At 45.2% G+C, this 14,699-nt stretch overlaps 1 protein-coding gene across 1 annotated transcript in view; it reads right to left on the bottom strand.

The window, feature by feature from the left end:
* The window catches only part of LOC137636721 (uncharacterized), a gene marked incomplete at both ends in the record, with an annotated part of 131,752 nt that overhangs the window by 10,933 nt on the left and 106,120 nt on the right, over nt 1-14,699 (bottom strand). The window contains one exon of the mRNA XM_068369099.1: nt 13,813-13,843. Coding sequence (XP_068225200.1) covers nt 13,813-13,843 — 31 coding nt within the window. The remainder of the gene's footprint in view (nt 1-13,812; nt 13,844-14,699) is intronic.

A 14,699-nucleotide genomic window follows, 5' to 3' on the forward strand; every position in this document is an offset into this window, starting at 1 on the left:
CACTCATCAAAGCAGGCAGCAATATAGGATGTATGAACATCCACGCCGGGGCTACAATGGATGAGAAACATCCAAGCCATAGGAAAGAAAAAAAAAAAATAATAATAAATATATTATTGGTGGAAGGAAAATTAGTTGTAGCAAAAGAGTGGGGGAATAGAGTAGGTGGATGTAAAAGGGAGGTAGTGAGGATTGAAGAGCTAATAAAACCGGGGGTAAGAAGTAAATATCAGGAAAGGTTGAAAATGGCATATGATGAGGTGGGAGTAAGAGAAACTGGTAATTTAGAGGAGGAATGGAAGTTAGTAAAAGAAAATTTTGTTGGGATTGCAAGTGATGTATGTGGCAAGAAGGTTGTTGGAGGCAGCATGAGGAAGGGCAGTGAATGGTGGAATGAAGGAGTGAAGGTGAAAGTGGAAGAGAAGAAGAGGGCTTTTGAAGAATGGCTGCAGAGTAATAGTATAGAGAAGTATGAAAAATATAGAGAGAAAAAGGTGGAAGTAAAGCGCAAGGTACGTGAGGCAAAGAGGGCAGCTGACCTGAGGTGGGGTCAGGGATTGGGTCAGTCATATGAAGAGAATAAGAAGAAGTTTTGGAAAGAAGTGAAGAGAGTAAGGAAGGCTGGCGCAAGAATTGAAGAGACAGTGAAAGATGGAAATGGAAGGTTGTTAAAAGGAGAGGAGGCAAGGAAAAGGTGGGCGGAATATTTTGAAAGTTTGCTGAATGTTGAGGATAATAGGGAGGCAAATATAACTGCTGTTCCAGGTGTTGAGGTGCCAGTGATGGGAGATGAGAATGAGAGAGAGATAACAATAGAGGAAGTGAGGAGAGCACTAGATGAAACGAGAGTAGGAAAAGCATCTGGTATGGACGGTGTGAAAGCTGAGATGTTGAAGGAAGGGGGTGTGACTGTACTTGAATGGTTGGTGAGATTGTTTAATATGTGTTTTGTGTTGTCAATGGTACCAGTAGATTGGGTTTGTGCATGTATTGTACCACTATATAAGGGTAAGGGAGATGTGCATGAGTGTTGTAATTCAAGAGGTATTAGTTTGTTGAGTGTAGTTGGAAAAGTGTATGGTAGAGTACTGATTAATAGGATTAAGGATAAAACAGAGAATGCAATCTTGAAAGTACAGGGTGGTTTTAGAAGAGGTAGGGGTTGTATGAATCAGATTTTTACAGTTAGGCAGATATGCGAGAAATATTTAGCAAAAGGTAAGGAGGTGTATGTTGCGTTTATGGATCTGGAGAAAGCATATGATAGAGTTGATAGGGAAGCAATGTGGGATGTGATGAGGTTATATGGAGTTGGTGGAAGGTTGTTGCAAGCAGTGAAAAGTTTATACAAAGGTAGTAAAGCATGTGTTAGAATAGGAAATGAAGTGAGTGATTGGTTTCCGGTGAGAGTGGGGCTGAGACAGGGATGTGTGATGTCGCCGTGGTTGTTTAACTTGTATGTTGATGGAGTGGTGAGAGAGGTGAATGCTCGAGTGCTTGGACGAGGATTAAAACTGGTAGGCGAGAATGACCATGAATGGGAGGTAAATCAGTTGCTGTTTGCGGATGATACTGTACTGGTAGCAGACACAGAAGAGAAGCTTGACCGACTAGTGACAGAATTTGGAAGGGTGTGTGAGAGAAGGAAGTTGAGAGTTAATGTGGGTAAGAGTAAGGTTATGAGATGTACGAGAAGGGAAGGTGGTGCAAGGTTGAATGTCATGTTGAATGGAGAGTTACTTGAGGAGGTGGATCAGTTTAAGTACTTGGGGTCTGTTGTTGCAGCAAATGGTGGAGTGGAAGCAGATGTACGTCAGAGAGTCAATGAAGGTTGCAAAGTTTTGGGGGCAGTTAAGGGAGTAGTAAAAAATAGAGGGTTGGGCATGAATGTAAAGAGAGTTCTATATGAGAAAGTGATTGTACCAACTGTGATGTATGGATCGGAGTCGTGGGGAATGAAAGTGATGGAGAGACAGAAATTGAATGTGTTTGAGATGAAGTGTCTGAGAAGTATGGCTGGTGTATCTCGAGTAGATAGGGTTAGGAACGAAGTGGTGAGAGAGAGAACGGGTGTAAGAAATGAGTTAGCGGCTAGAGTGGATATGAATGTGTTGAGGTGGTTTGGCCATGTTGAGAGAATGGAAAATGGTTGTCTGCTAAAGAAGGTGATGAATGCAAGAGTTGAGGGGAGAAGTACAAGAGGAAGGCCGAGGTTTGGGTGGATGGATGGTGTGAAGAAAGCTCTGGGTGATAGGAGGATAGATGTGAGAGAGGCAAGAGAGCGTGCTAGAAATAGGAATGAATGGCGAGCGATTGTGACGCAGTTCCAGTAGGCCCTGCTGCTTCCTCCGGGGCCTTAGATGACCGCGGAGGTAGCAGCAGTAGGGGAGTCAGCATTATGAAGCTTCATCTGTGGTGGAAATGTGGGAGGTTGGGCTGTGGCACCCTAGCAGTACCAGCTGAACTCGGTTGAGTCCCTGATTAGGCTGAAGGAACATAGAGAGTAGAGGTCCCCTTTTTGTTTTGTTTCATTGTTGGTGTCGGCTACCCCCCAAAATTGGGGGAAGTGCCTTGGTATATAGATAGATATATGTACATAATATATACACATATATAATGAGGGAAATTTTTCTCATTGAGTTTGGAAAGCAAGACGAAAGAAAGTTTATGAAATTAGGATAAGGTCGAAGTAATATTGAGAAAAAGAAAAAGGTGAAAGAGAGAAATTTAGATTCAAACTGGGGGAGTAATTTCCCCAAGTTCGAGAGCCCTCTTGCCCGTCACCAAGTTTCAGCACAGGAGTGAAATGCCGTGCTGAAGCTCAATGACTTCATCAAGGCATTCTCTCATTAAGAGGGATGATAGTTGGAAATCAATAAATTAGAGAGCGCTGTAGTACGTTCTAACTTCTTAAGTACTATATTACATATCCTTGTAGAAGGTCCAAGGTTATGTAATAGGTCTCTTTGTGAAGAGTAATGCAGTATATCCCCATTAAGTACCAGTCCAAGGTTGTTTCATCATCCTACTATTATTAATAATTACCAACGTTGTAGATAGAAACTCAACATAGACATTATATACTTTGAATTTCAAAATGCTTTTGACTAAGTTCCTCATAAAAATCAATGGTCAAAATTAGAGTACTATAGTCAATTCTTTTTAGTGAAGCAGATTTGCACCGACTCGCAGTGGTGCCTTTTTAGCTCGGAAAGTTTCCTGATTGCTGATTGGTTGGACAAGATAATTCTAACCAATCAGATAGCAGGAAACTTTTCAGAGCTAAAAGGGCACCACTGCGAGTAAGTGCAAATGCGCCTCATTAAAAAAAATTAAGTGTAGGCATCATTGACAAGCCATATGAATAGACTGAAGATTGGCTAACCAATAAAAAATAGAGAGTTGTAATCAATGGAGAGGCTTCAGAGTGGGCAGCTGTTACAAGCAGTGTATCTCAAAGATCCATCCTTGGACCATTGCTGTTTCTGATCTACATTAATGACATACATTTTGGATTAACTAGTAGAATAGCCAAATTTGCCAACGATACTATTCTGGGCATAAATGCTGCGAACTCAGAAGACGTAGAAGCCTTAAGAAAAGATTTCATGAAGCTAGAGAATGGTCCAGAAAATGGCAAATGCCTTTCAACTGTGCGAAATGTAAAATCATGCACATAGGTTTCAGTAACTCGCAATCGGATTATTCACTGCTGGGTAATGAAGTAAAAAGTGTGGACTAGGAGGAAGATCTTGGTATTATTATCAGCAAGGATTTGAAGTTCACCAAACAGAGAATAAAAGCTGAAAAAAAGCACAGAAACTAATGGGCTACATAAAAAGAGAATTCAAATACAGATACAAAGACACTGTACAAAAGCTGTACACATCACCAGTAAGACCCCATCTAGAATATGGAGTCCAATTCTGGGCTCGAAATATTCAGAAGGATATATATAGACAAAGCACTATAAGCTAGGGTCACCAAACTAGTTCCAACACTAAGGCAATTTGGATATAGACGGAGGATGGAATGTTTGAACTTATTTGATCTACCAACTTGAAGACTAAGACAAGTAATAGAGGCATTCAAAATTCTTAAATGAATATCAAATGTAGATTAGAACAATCTATTCACACTTAGCACAAATCAGTACAGAGGTAACAGATACAAACTGGAATTGAAAAGAAACACCAGTCACTGGAAATTTCTTTACATACAAAAAAGCAAATACCTGGAATAGACTTCCAGCAGATGTAGTAAACAGTAACATAACAAATTTGGAAACAATTTGTATTTTCCCTAACATACAAACCTGGAGCTATTTATAGGGTATTACTTTCGGCAATGCTGAAAACTAGCCAAGAAAATTTTAGTGAGGGATAACTAACCCCATCCGCTAGTTAGCGGAAGGGGGGTGAGGTAGACCGGCTACCCCGCTCACACACCTGTCGGTTGAGTAACCACTTTTGCTTTCTGGCAGGACTTCTAGGGGGACAGGGTGGCGGGCCAATTTGTATAAATAGCTCCAGGTTTGTATGTTAGGAAAAATACAAATTGTTTCCAAATTTGTTATGTTCCCACACAGATACAAACCTTCCGCTATTTATAGGGTGACTTACTCTTAGGAGGGAGGAAGTCCCACCAACTGGCCTTCGTTATGACCTGGGGTTCTCTCTAATTGATTTCTTATCTAATTAGTAGGAATCCTACGCTGAAAGTAGTTACAAGGTAACACAATGATAGCAGCCTGTCGAAGCTTGTGTGAGAGACTAGTGGCTTGTCTTTATGTAGGAACTCGAAGACAAGTATGAGTTCTAAGACATATCCAATACCCTCTCTCAAGAGGTATTGGTGACGTAACAAAGTATTCGTTAATACTTAGGATGCACAAGGGAAATGAACCTTACCTGCAGAGGGGCGAGGTCAGCTATGCTGCGGTCTTGCGGAGCTGTTTCCCCAGGGGGGGAGAAGGTGAAAGAAAGAAGGGAGCCAGACATTCTTTTCATTCACCCCAGACTAACCCAGGTAACCTCAGCCCTCAACCCTCTGCTTCTTGTCCACCAAGGAGCTTGAGGCATTAGATCACTTGTTGTGTGGCCACCACAGGACCAATGGAAAAGGTTTCCATGCTCCTGTGGGTTACGTCTTTCAGGTAGTGGGCTGTGAAGGTCGTTTGACGCTTCCACACGCCCGTTTGCATTACCTGTGCCACAGAAAATTTTTCTTGAACGCCAGAGACGTTGCAATGCCTCTGACGTCATGAGCTCTGGGTCGATTGGACAAAGGATGGTCTAGATTGTGAGCGTATTCAATTACTTCCTTATCCTACACGAGGGCCAGTTTTTGTTGTTCTTTTTAACTAACACCTCAGACTCCTTACTGGACAAAGTAACAGTTGGTCTGGATCTACGGTTACAGAACGATAACTCTCTACACCCGGATTTGAGTCTTAGCTACAAACTCAGGGAAGTAGTTGAGGATTACTTCACCCCATCTCCTAGAGTGGGAGACATCAGCAGATAGACCATGAATTCCACTGACTCTCTTGGCTGAAGCCAGAGCGAGCAGGAACACCGTCTTCCACGTGAGGTGGCGATCGAAGTCCTGGCGTAATGGTTCTTAGGGGAAGCCCTTGAGGGACTTGAGGACCCGAACCACGTTCCAAGGGGGAGGTATTAGCTCTGCCTGGGGACAAGTAAGCTCGTAACTATGCATGAACAAAGAAAGTTCCGAGGAGGAGATGTCGACTCCTTTCAGTCTAAAGGCGAGACTCAAAGCTGAGCAGTAGCCTTTGACTGCCAAGACCGAGAAAAGCATTTCTTCCCGAAGGTATACAAGAAACTCCGCTATAGTTGGAACAGAGGCATCGAGGGGAGAGATACCCCTTCCACAACACCAACCACAGAAAACTGACCACTTCTCCTGGTAGACTGCCTCTGTAGATATCCTGAAGTGTCCAGCCATTCTTTTCGCAACCGGTTTCGAAAAGCCTCTTTGTGTGAGAAGGTGCTGGATAGTCTCCAGGCGTGAAGTTGAAGTAAAGCTACGGCTTTGTGGAAGATGTTGGCATGTGGTTGTTTGAGGAAGTCGTGTTGTAGGGGGGGCTCCCTCGGGATCTCGTGAGGAGATGCAGAAGGTCTGGGAACCATTCTGCGTAATGCCTTAGAGGAGCTATGAGGGTCATTTGCAAGTTGTTGCTTGCTCGTACCTGGTTGAGGACTTTTCTCATCAGACAGAACGGGGGAAAAGCGTAAGCGTCCAGGTTTTTATCCACCGTTGTTGAAAAGCATCTTGCCAGAGAGTTTAGGGGACCGGGACTGAGGAGCAGTACAACGGGAGCCTGAAATTCAGGGCCGTTGCGAACAGATCCACAGTCGGGAACCCCACAAAGTCAGGACTTTGTTGGCTATCAGAGGATTCAAAGACCATTCGGTGCCAATTATCTGTGTCGCTCTGCTCAGCTTGTCCGCTAGCACATTCCGCTTGCCCGGAATGAAGCGAGCTGATAGTCACCGAGTTGTCTTCTGCCCATCTGAGTATCTCTACTGCCAGATGGCATAGCTGCTGCAAAAAGGTACCGCCCTGTTTGCTCAGATAAGCTACTACCGTGGTATTGTCGCTCATCAACACTACGGAGTGCCCCGCCAGGACCTGGCAGAACTCTTTGAGGGCCAGAAAGGCTGCCCTCATCTCCGAGAGATTTATGTGCTGGTACCTTTCTGATTCGGACCATTGGCCAGAGGTGTAATGGTGCAGCACGTCAGCCCCCCACCCTTCTTTTGATGCGCCCGAAAACAGCATCAATTCCGGGGGAGAGATGAGAAGATCGACCCCTTTGCAGAGGTTTGGCTCATCCAACCACCACCTGAGGTCCGACTGTTCCTCTAGTCCTATGCGGACTAGGTGATCCCAGGAATCGGTGTGTTGGTTCCATTGGAAATTCAGTCGCCACTGGAGGGATCTTATCCTAAGGCGACTTTTGGGGACCAGTCGGGTCAGGGAAGAGAGGTGGCCGAGAAGGCGAAGCCAATACTGCGCCGGGAGCTCTTCCCGACTAAGGAAGACCTGTGCTATCTCCCTCAGTCTCTGAATCCTTTCGTCTCATGGGAACACTTTGTGCCTTAGGGTGTCTAATCGCATGCCTAGGTATACCAGTTCTTGAGAGGGAAGCAGATGAGACTTCTCGAGGTTTACAACGATCCCCAGATCCTGGCAAAACCTTAGAAGCTCGTCTCGGTCTGCCAGAATCAGCCAGTCGTCCAAGTATCTTAGGAGACGGATGCCGACTCTGTGGGCTCTGGATGACACTAGGCCGAATACCCTCGTGAAGAGCTGGGATGCTGTGGAAATGCTTCCGATTGAACATGAATCTCAGATACTTCCTGGAAGACGGATGAATTGGGATCTGGGAGTATGCTTCCTTTAGATCTAGAGTGGACATGAAGTTCTGTGGTCTTATAGCTTGTCTGACAGTGTCGGCCGTCTCCATCCTGAACGGTGTCTGTTCGACAAACCTGTTCAGGGCTGAGAGCTTGATGACTGGTCTCCAGTCTCCAGACGCCTTTTTCACAAGAAAGTGTCGACTGTCAAAGCCTGGGGACCCGTCGAGGACCTCCTAGAGAGCACCCTTCTCCAACATGGTCTGGACTTCTGACCTGAGGGCAAACGCCCGTGCGGATCCCTTCGCACAGGAGTTCAATGGAATCGGCACTCGAGTCAGTGGAGGGAGAGAGAGCATGAACGGGAAGCGATACCCTGAACGTATCACCTCGACCATCCAGGGTTCGGCCCTGTGGTGAAGCCACCTCTGCCAGCGGCTTTGCAGGCATCCCTCACAGGTGGGCAAATGGGAGGATTGCCTGGCCTATTGGGATCGGCCTCGGCCGTATTCCCTCTTTCCCTTTCCTCCACGAAAGGACTTCTTGTTGTGAAAGGCCTGCTTTGCACCCTTTTGACCCTGTTTTTTTAGGTCTCTAGCCCTTTTCGGTTGTGGTTTTGGCTCAAATTTCCGCTGTGGCTGAGAGTGATAAGGCCTGGCTGTTAAGGCCTTTTGGATGAGGGATTCCTGGCTGGCCTTCCTCCACCTCTCTGCCGCCCGTTCCATATCCTCGGGGTGGAACAAGGAGCTGCCCTCGAAAGGTGCATTTCTCAGTCTCGCTACTTCGGCCTTTGGGGGATGTCTATGGAACTTTCCTATGACGGCGTCCCTCTTCTTCAGGATGGTGTTGCCCCAAAGGTTTATTACCTGGTGGGAGAGAAACTCGATGGCCCGAGTGCCAAGTAATAGGAAGGTCTCCAAAGACTTCCTGGAGGACTCCCAATACATGAACTTAGACCGGATCAGTTGTCCTAAGGATCCCAACCAGACGTCAAGCTACGAAGTAGCCTGCATGGTGTACTTCACCACCTTCTCCTGGTTAAGGATTTCGGAGGCCGAAAAGGAGACTAAGTCACATGAGTTTCTCGAAGGATGTCTTCGAGAGTGCCTCTATGGAGTGATCGAGAGGCAGCGTTGGAAGAGATTCTCCGAGGATCTCATAGTACCTCCTCTGAAACACATACGGAGGACGTAGGAGCTTGGAGGATGAGTTGGAGCGGAGAGAGGTGGTGGACCCAGTCGCCTGGGACACTGCCTTCTGTCTGGCACTCTTCAACCCCTTTGACAAGGGCAAAGCTGCACTGGTCCTATGAGGTTTCTGAGTGCCATAGAACTGGTCAAGGACTGTCTCCTTATTATCTATAGGGGCTGCCAATGGATCTGGCAGATCATTGATAGAATGGATGCTAGTTAGGACCTGACAGAAGGCATGTTCTGACTCTTTTCTCTCATCCTCCGTGAGCTTAGGGCTAGCAGCTGCTGGCAGTGTGTCATCCTCGAGATTGCTCTGCCCTTACACTTCCGAACTCTCATCCATAGGAGCCCGGAGTGGGTTGTGGTCGTCAACGGGATAGACCGGGGACAGGGAGACTGCCGAGGAGGTGTTCGCTTCCAGTTGCCTAAGAGGCAGTGCCAAAGTTAGCCTGGCCGAGGATTTAGGGATGGTGAATAAATCCTTCGGTTCCCTGTTACGAGGTAGGTGGTCCTCTGTCCATAAGGGACTAGAGGTCTCCGTCGGCTCACGGGTGGGATGCAAGTCCACTGCCATAGGGAGTGCGTCCCGCCCAGTCGCAGGTCGTGCCGCCTTAGACACTATCTCGACTGGTAATGGACGGAAGTCACCCCATCCACAATAGGGGGCGAAGGATGAATCCTTTTTCTTTTCCCCTTGGGTCTGACCTGTGGTGTCTTGAACTGCAGGAGGCTTCCCGGAGGTTCTTGCCTATTCTCCTGCCAAGGACTTTTGCGAGGGGATGACCGTTTCCCCTTGCCAGATGGGCCAGCATGCGCAGAATCCTCCGAACTCCCCCCAGGATGGGGCGGAGGAGACCCCCCCCCCCCCGAGACGAGAGGAGGCGACAAAGGGATCCTAGGCGTGTCACCTAAGGACTGGGAGCGGGGAATGACTCCTGTCATGGCTTGGCGCATTACATCGAATAAGGTGCGAAGCCATGGGGGGGTCATGGGCTCCCGAGGAACTAAGGGGGAAGTCCTTAGGAAGACAGGGATCCCTGGGTTTAGGAACCTTCTCAACCCTCTTTGCAGGGAGGTTAACCCCTGCCACCAAAAAGGGAGACGGTATCTCATTCAGGGATGCCGAATCACGGAGGGTTTAGTTTCACAAGGTTGTTGATTTGCGAAAACCTACTCCTGGTTGGGATGTTCCCGGGAAGGGAGCAATAGAGGATCGTGAATCACGATCGCACGCCCATCATGGTTCATGCGGCTAGGAACCCCCTCACTGCCTGAGGATTCCGCACAATATTGATTGTGCGCCAAGAAGGTTGCGTGCTAGGCTGTCTGCGCATGCTAGATTGTTCTCGTGCACGGCGAGCATAAGGTTGTTCGTGCTCGCCAGGTTGTTTGTGCGCACCAAGTTGTTCGTGCGCGCCAAATTGGTAGTGCACGTCAAATTGGTAGTGCACATCAAATTGGTCGTGCGCGCCAGTCTGGTCGTGCGCGACAAATTGGTCATGCGCGCGAGAGCTCTCAGTGTAATAATGAGAGTACTCACTGCTCCGCTCAACCGAATGTTCACGATAGCCTGTGTTGTGTGAGCGCGAACTATCAACACAACGAGAGTCCACAAACTCTCTGTCGTATAAGAAATGACTGCGATCACGAGAACCCGAAGATTCAGCGTGAACTGTGTTGCGAGACCCCGAAGGGTTAGCACAACAAGAAACCGAGGTTTCTCAGTCATGAGACCCTGAAGGGTCAGCGTGACTAAGGGCACATGAGACCAAAGGCCTAACGTAGCCTGTGTTGCGAGACCCCGAAGGGTCAGTGCAACGAGAAACCGAAGCTTCTCGGTTACGAAACATTGAGGTGTTAGCGTGACTAGAGCTAAGAGAGCCCAAGGGTTCAGCGTAACTCAGATTACGAGAGCCCAAGGGTTCAGCGTAACTCAGGTTACGAGACCCCAAAGGGTCAATGTAATGGGGAACCGAGGTTCCTCTGTCACGAGAACCCGAAGGGTCAGCGCGACTGAGGGAACGAGAGACCAAAGACTCGACGTTACCATCATTACGAGAGCCCGAGGGTTCAGCGTAACTGAAACCCGAAGGTTTCGAGTCCGAAGGATCAGCGCAACGGAGTTTCAAAGGACTCTTGCTGTCATGAGAACCTGCAGGATCAACACGACGAGAGACCGAAGGCTCACGATCACGCCAGCACAAAGGTGATTGTCACGAGACCCAGAAGGGTCAACGTGAGGAGAACCAGCAGGTTCAAAAAGACGTCTCCTCACAGCACGGGGAGGAGAGTGTCCGGGGTGGAGAAGAGTTATGAACCCCTCCAGTCCACGAACCTCCGGAGAGGAACGTTCAGCAGACTCCGCCCGAGGGGGACACTGATTAAGGTCTACAGATAAATCCTCTGCAGGGGAGGAGAGTTCCCTTGAAGGAGAACGTCGCTTATAACAAGGTTCTCGTTCCGCCCCTGAAGGAAAACCATAAGCGTAAGCAGATTGCCGATGTACAGAGGCAATCTTCTCTCTGCTCCCCTTCGGAGGAGTTCGAGGAGAACTTCCCTCGACGGGGGGCCATCGACGCTCAGCGATGGCCATAGAGATACAAGGTCTGGAAAGGAACAGGCGCTCCCTGGGGGAAAGGAAGGAGCCGACTCACTAGGGGAGTCGACACCTTCGCCTATCCGACAGGGTTGACCTGGAGTCACAAGCCCTGCGCTACTGCTCGATTTTGAGGAAGACCCCGAAAGCGAAGATTCGAGCTTAGACTTCTTCTTACGCGCAAACTTCTCCCTATGGGAGGCAGGCCACTCCCGACATTTGGAACAGGTGTTGTTCCGCGAGCACTGATGTCACCGACAAGCCGGGCACAAAGGGTGGGGGTCCGTCTCTATGAACGACATGAAGGTACCGCAGCAGCGGCCCTCACGATCTGGACATGTCCACATAGCGGGACAATAACAAACACACACTGATACACAAAAGAAAAAGGAAAAGTAAATAAAGTCAAGGCAGTTTTGTTTTAACGGAGAGAGAGACGGCAGGTCTGCACTCTACCGAGCCAAAAGTAAAAAAAGTTGCTCAACCAACAGGTGTGAGTGAGCGGGGTAGCCAGTCTACCCCACCCACCTTCCGCTAACTAGCGGATGGGGGTAGTTATCCCTCACAAAAATTGTCTTGGCTAGTTTTCAGCGTTGCCGAAAGTAATACCCTATAAATAGCGGAAGGTTTGTATCTGTGTCGGAACAAACAGAAAACGATTTAAAGAAGTTAGACAAGATCATAAAATCTGTCTAAATACTTAAACTAGATCACTCTACCAAAGAGCCACTGGAGTCTCCGAGGATGGAATAAAAAGTCTTTGAGGCATCCAAAATCCTTGTAATTCTTTGTAAACCTAACTAACTATCTCTCATACCACATGCAATTGAATGACTTTTCCTTTCACCTTGGTGTTGTTTTATTGCTTTTAATTTAGTTTCAATGGCAATTAATCTTTGCTTCTTAGCAGATTCTGAAGGAGTTACTCTTCCTTTTCTCGGATATCTTGAGAAATACGGGAATGCATATGTACGCGAGAGTAAAAATAAACAATAAAATGATACAATACGAGATGTATGAAAGAACATGTGATGCTGGGAGAGTTACTGAGTACTCACTGCCAGTTACCTCCGCCTAACGTATCGAACACAACATACGTACATTTATGTACATGACTGTGCTGCCACTGCACATTCATAACTTTGAGATGGTCGTTAAATAAATACCGGAGCTGTAAAAAACATGACGTATCTTCGAATTAACATTGAACGAGAGGTTATTTTAAGAGGAAGTGACTATGTTATTCCATAATAATTTCATGATAAATAGCTGTCGAAAGATATAAAACAACTTGTCAGTAAAAATGGACTATACAGTATACAGAAATGTAATGAAAATATCTATTGGTTTCCCTTGACACAAAAAAGAGAGAGAGAGAGAGAGAGAGAGAGAGAGAGAGAGAATGTAATATAAATTCAGTTTATCACACATAAGGCTTGTTTATTCTTCTGTCATTCCATCTTCCGTGTGACTGTTACTATGAAATGGATCATTCCTGTTTTGGGTATTTCATGGACTCATAAATAGAGACTGCGCATGTGAGAAAATGACGAATACTGCGCAAAATGGCAATAAATGGAAATAATGACATTAAGTTAACTTTTACTCATGAAAACAATGAAAAATACTAATATGAAATATATAAGATATGAAGATGGGTATTAAAAATCCAGTTATATAACTTTTATGTTTAAAAATTACAGGAGCTTTAACACTTATTACATAGTGCCTCTTCAGCTGAAGAGGCCTTTTGTAAAAAGTACGTATGTTAGAGACAACATGGCATTTTATTCAAGTTAGACATGAAGATGATTATTATTATTTTGTGGAAATTTTAGCTTAGAAAAAAGGAATAAAATAAGAAAAAAAAATCTAGGGGTCAACAACTTGCATTACTAGTAATATATTTTGCTTATATTGTGAGTGGGACTACATATTTAATATCTGTGACTTGAACATGCATCCCAACATAGAAATACACTCAAATAGACATTACATAATGTATTTCAGTCGGTGGTGGGGCGAGATGCGAGGATCCCTACATCTCTAAGCTGTGGGTGTTTGGGGGGGGGGGGGAGTTTGAGTGATGCCTCAGGTAGGGAATGTCACCATTGGTCAGTGTGTAGTGTGTGATTTTACTGTGGTAACATAAAAAAGACTAAAATAGCTTTGACAAAATGAAAAAAATGACAGAATCTTTAAGGCTTTGTTGAATGACTGAAGAAAGAGGAGGGGGCAATATTTGGGGAAAGGAGGATATTTTCTAGTGAAATTTCCTGAGCATAAACTATGTATGATATACGACCATGTCCTATACTCTTTTGTAAGATATAGGAGTAATCTTAACCTCCATATGCTTTATATTTGTAGCTTGTAATGATGATGGTAATGAAATATCCGGACATCTCCGTCTGTATCAACAGACATGTTTTTAATGTATAACAATGCCATCGTAGCGAAGGGGTTAATAGGGTTGATATGGAACTAAACCTCTAGAAGTTCTTGCTTGTGACCAGCAAAAGTTGAGATTTTGATTTATCCCCTTAAAATTCTAAAATTGCTTGCAAAACAATATAACTCACAGGACAAGCATTGAAAAGCTAAACAGAGATTAATAGAAAAATACTTAATTATGACTTACCCAGCAATTTCCTTTCCAGCAGGTTCTTTTTCTGGAAATAAAAATATAAACTCATTAATAAACATCAGAAACTGAATTATTGCCACCAAACACCGACATATCTTACAGTAATATAGGTTTGTTGTTGAATCAGATAACAATATAAAGAATTGTAGTAGTAGCTGTTGTCCTTTCTGTACTGAAGTGAATCACCTAGACATTTTGTTGGACATTTTAGCTTGTTAAAAATTTACCACATACAGTGAGCCCTCGCTACTTCGCGGTTCGACCATCGCGGATTCACCACTTCGCGGATTTTTTTCATAACCCATGTATATACATATATCGCGGATTTTCCGGGAATTTCGAAAATACCGCGATGTGACCGATGGTGCGAGATTAGAGAAAGTAAGGAAAATTGAATCATGATTGATTTTCAATATAAATGAAACTTTGAGGAGCAACAAAGATATCATTTGTTAGAGAGATAGAGAGAGGTAAGGAATGGGAGGTAGTGAAAAGTAGCCCACAGAGAGAGAGAGAGAGAGAGAGAGAGAGAGAGAGAGAGAGAGAGAGAGAGAGAGAGAGAGAGAGAGAGAGAGAGAGAGAGAGATTTAAATGTAATAAACAAAAAAATTTGATAGGTTATAACACATTGGTGCTTATGTAATATCAACTGTATACTGTAGACGGTTTGAATAAGTTAAGAAATGGTATAAACGATACTTTGTTAGTGTATTCGTACTCTCTCAAGAGCGGCAGCTGGATGTCAGCTGATCTAAATCTAATCACAGCCAAAAGTAAAACAAAAAGTCAACAATACTCGATTTTTAAAACACACCCGAAATTTAAAAACAAAAGTACACGCTTTCTTAATGTGCAATTAACTATTTAAATAGTAGCAATTT

The sequence above is a fragment of the Palaemon carinicauda genome, unplaced genomic scaffold (genome assembly GCF_036898095.1).
Source record: "Palaemon carinicauda isolate YSFRI2023 unplaced genomic scaffold, ASM3689809v2 scaffold368, whole genome shotgun sequence".
Classification (NCBI taxonomy): domain Eukaryota; kingdom Metazoa; phylum Arthropoda; class Malacostraca; order Decapoda; family Palaemonidae; genus Palaemon; species Palaemon carinicauda.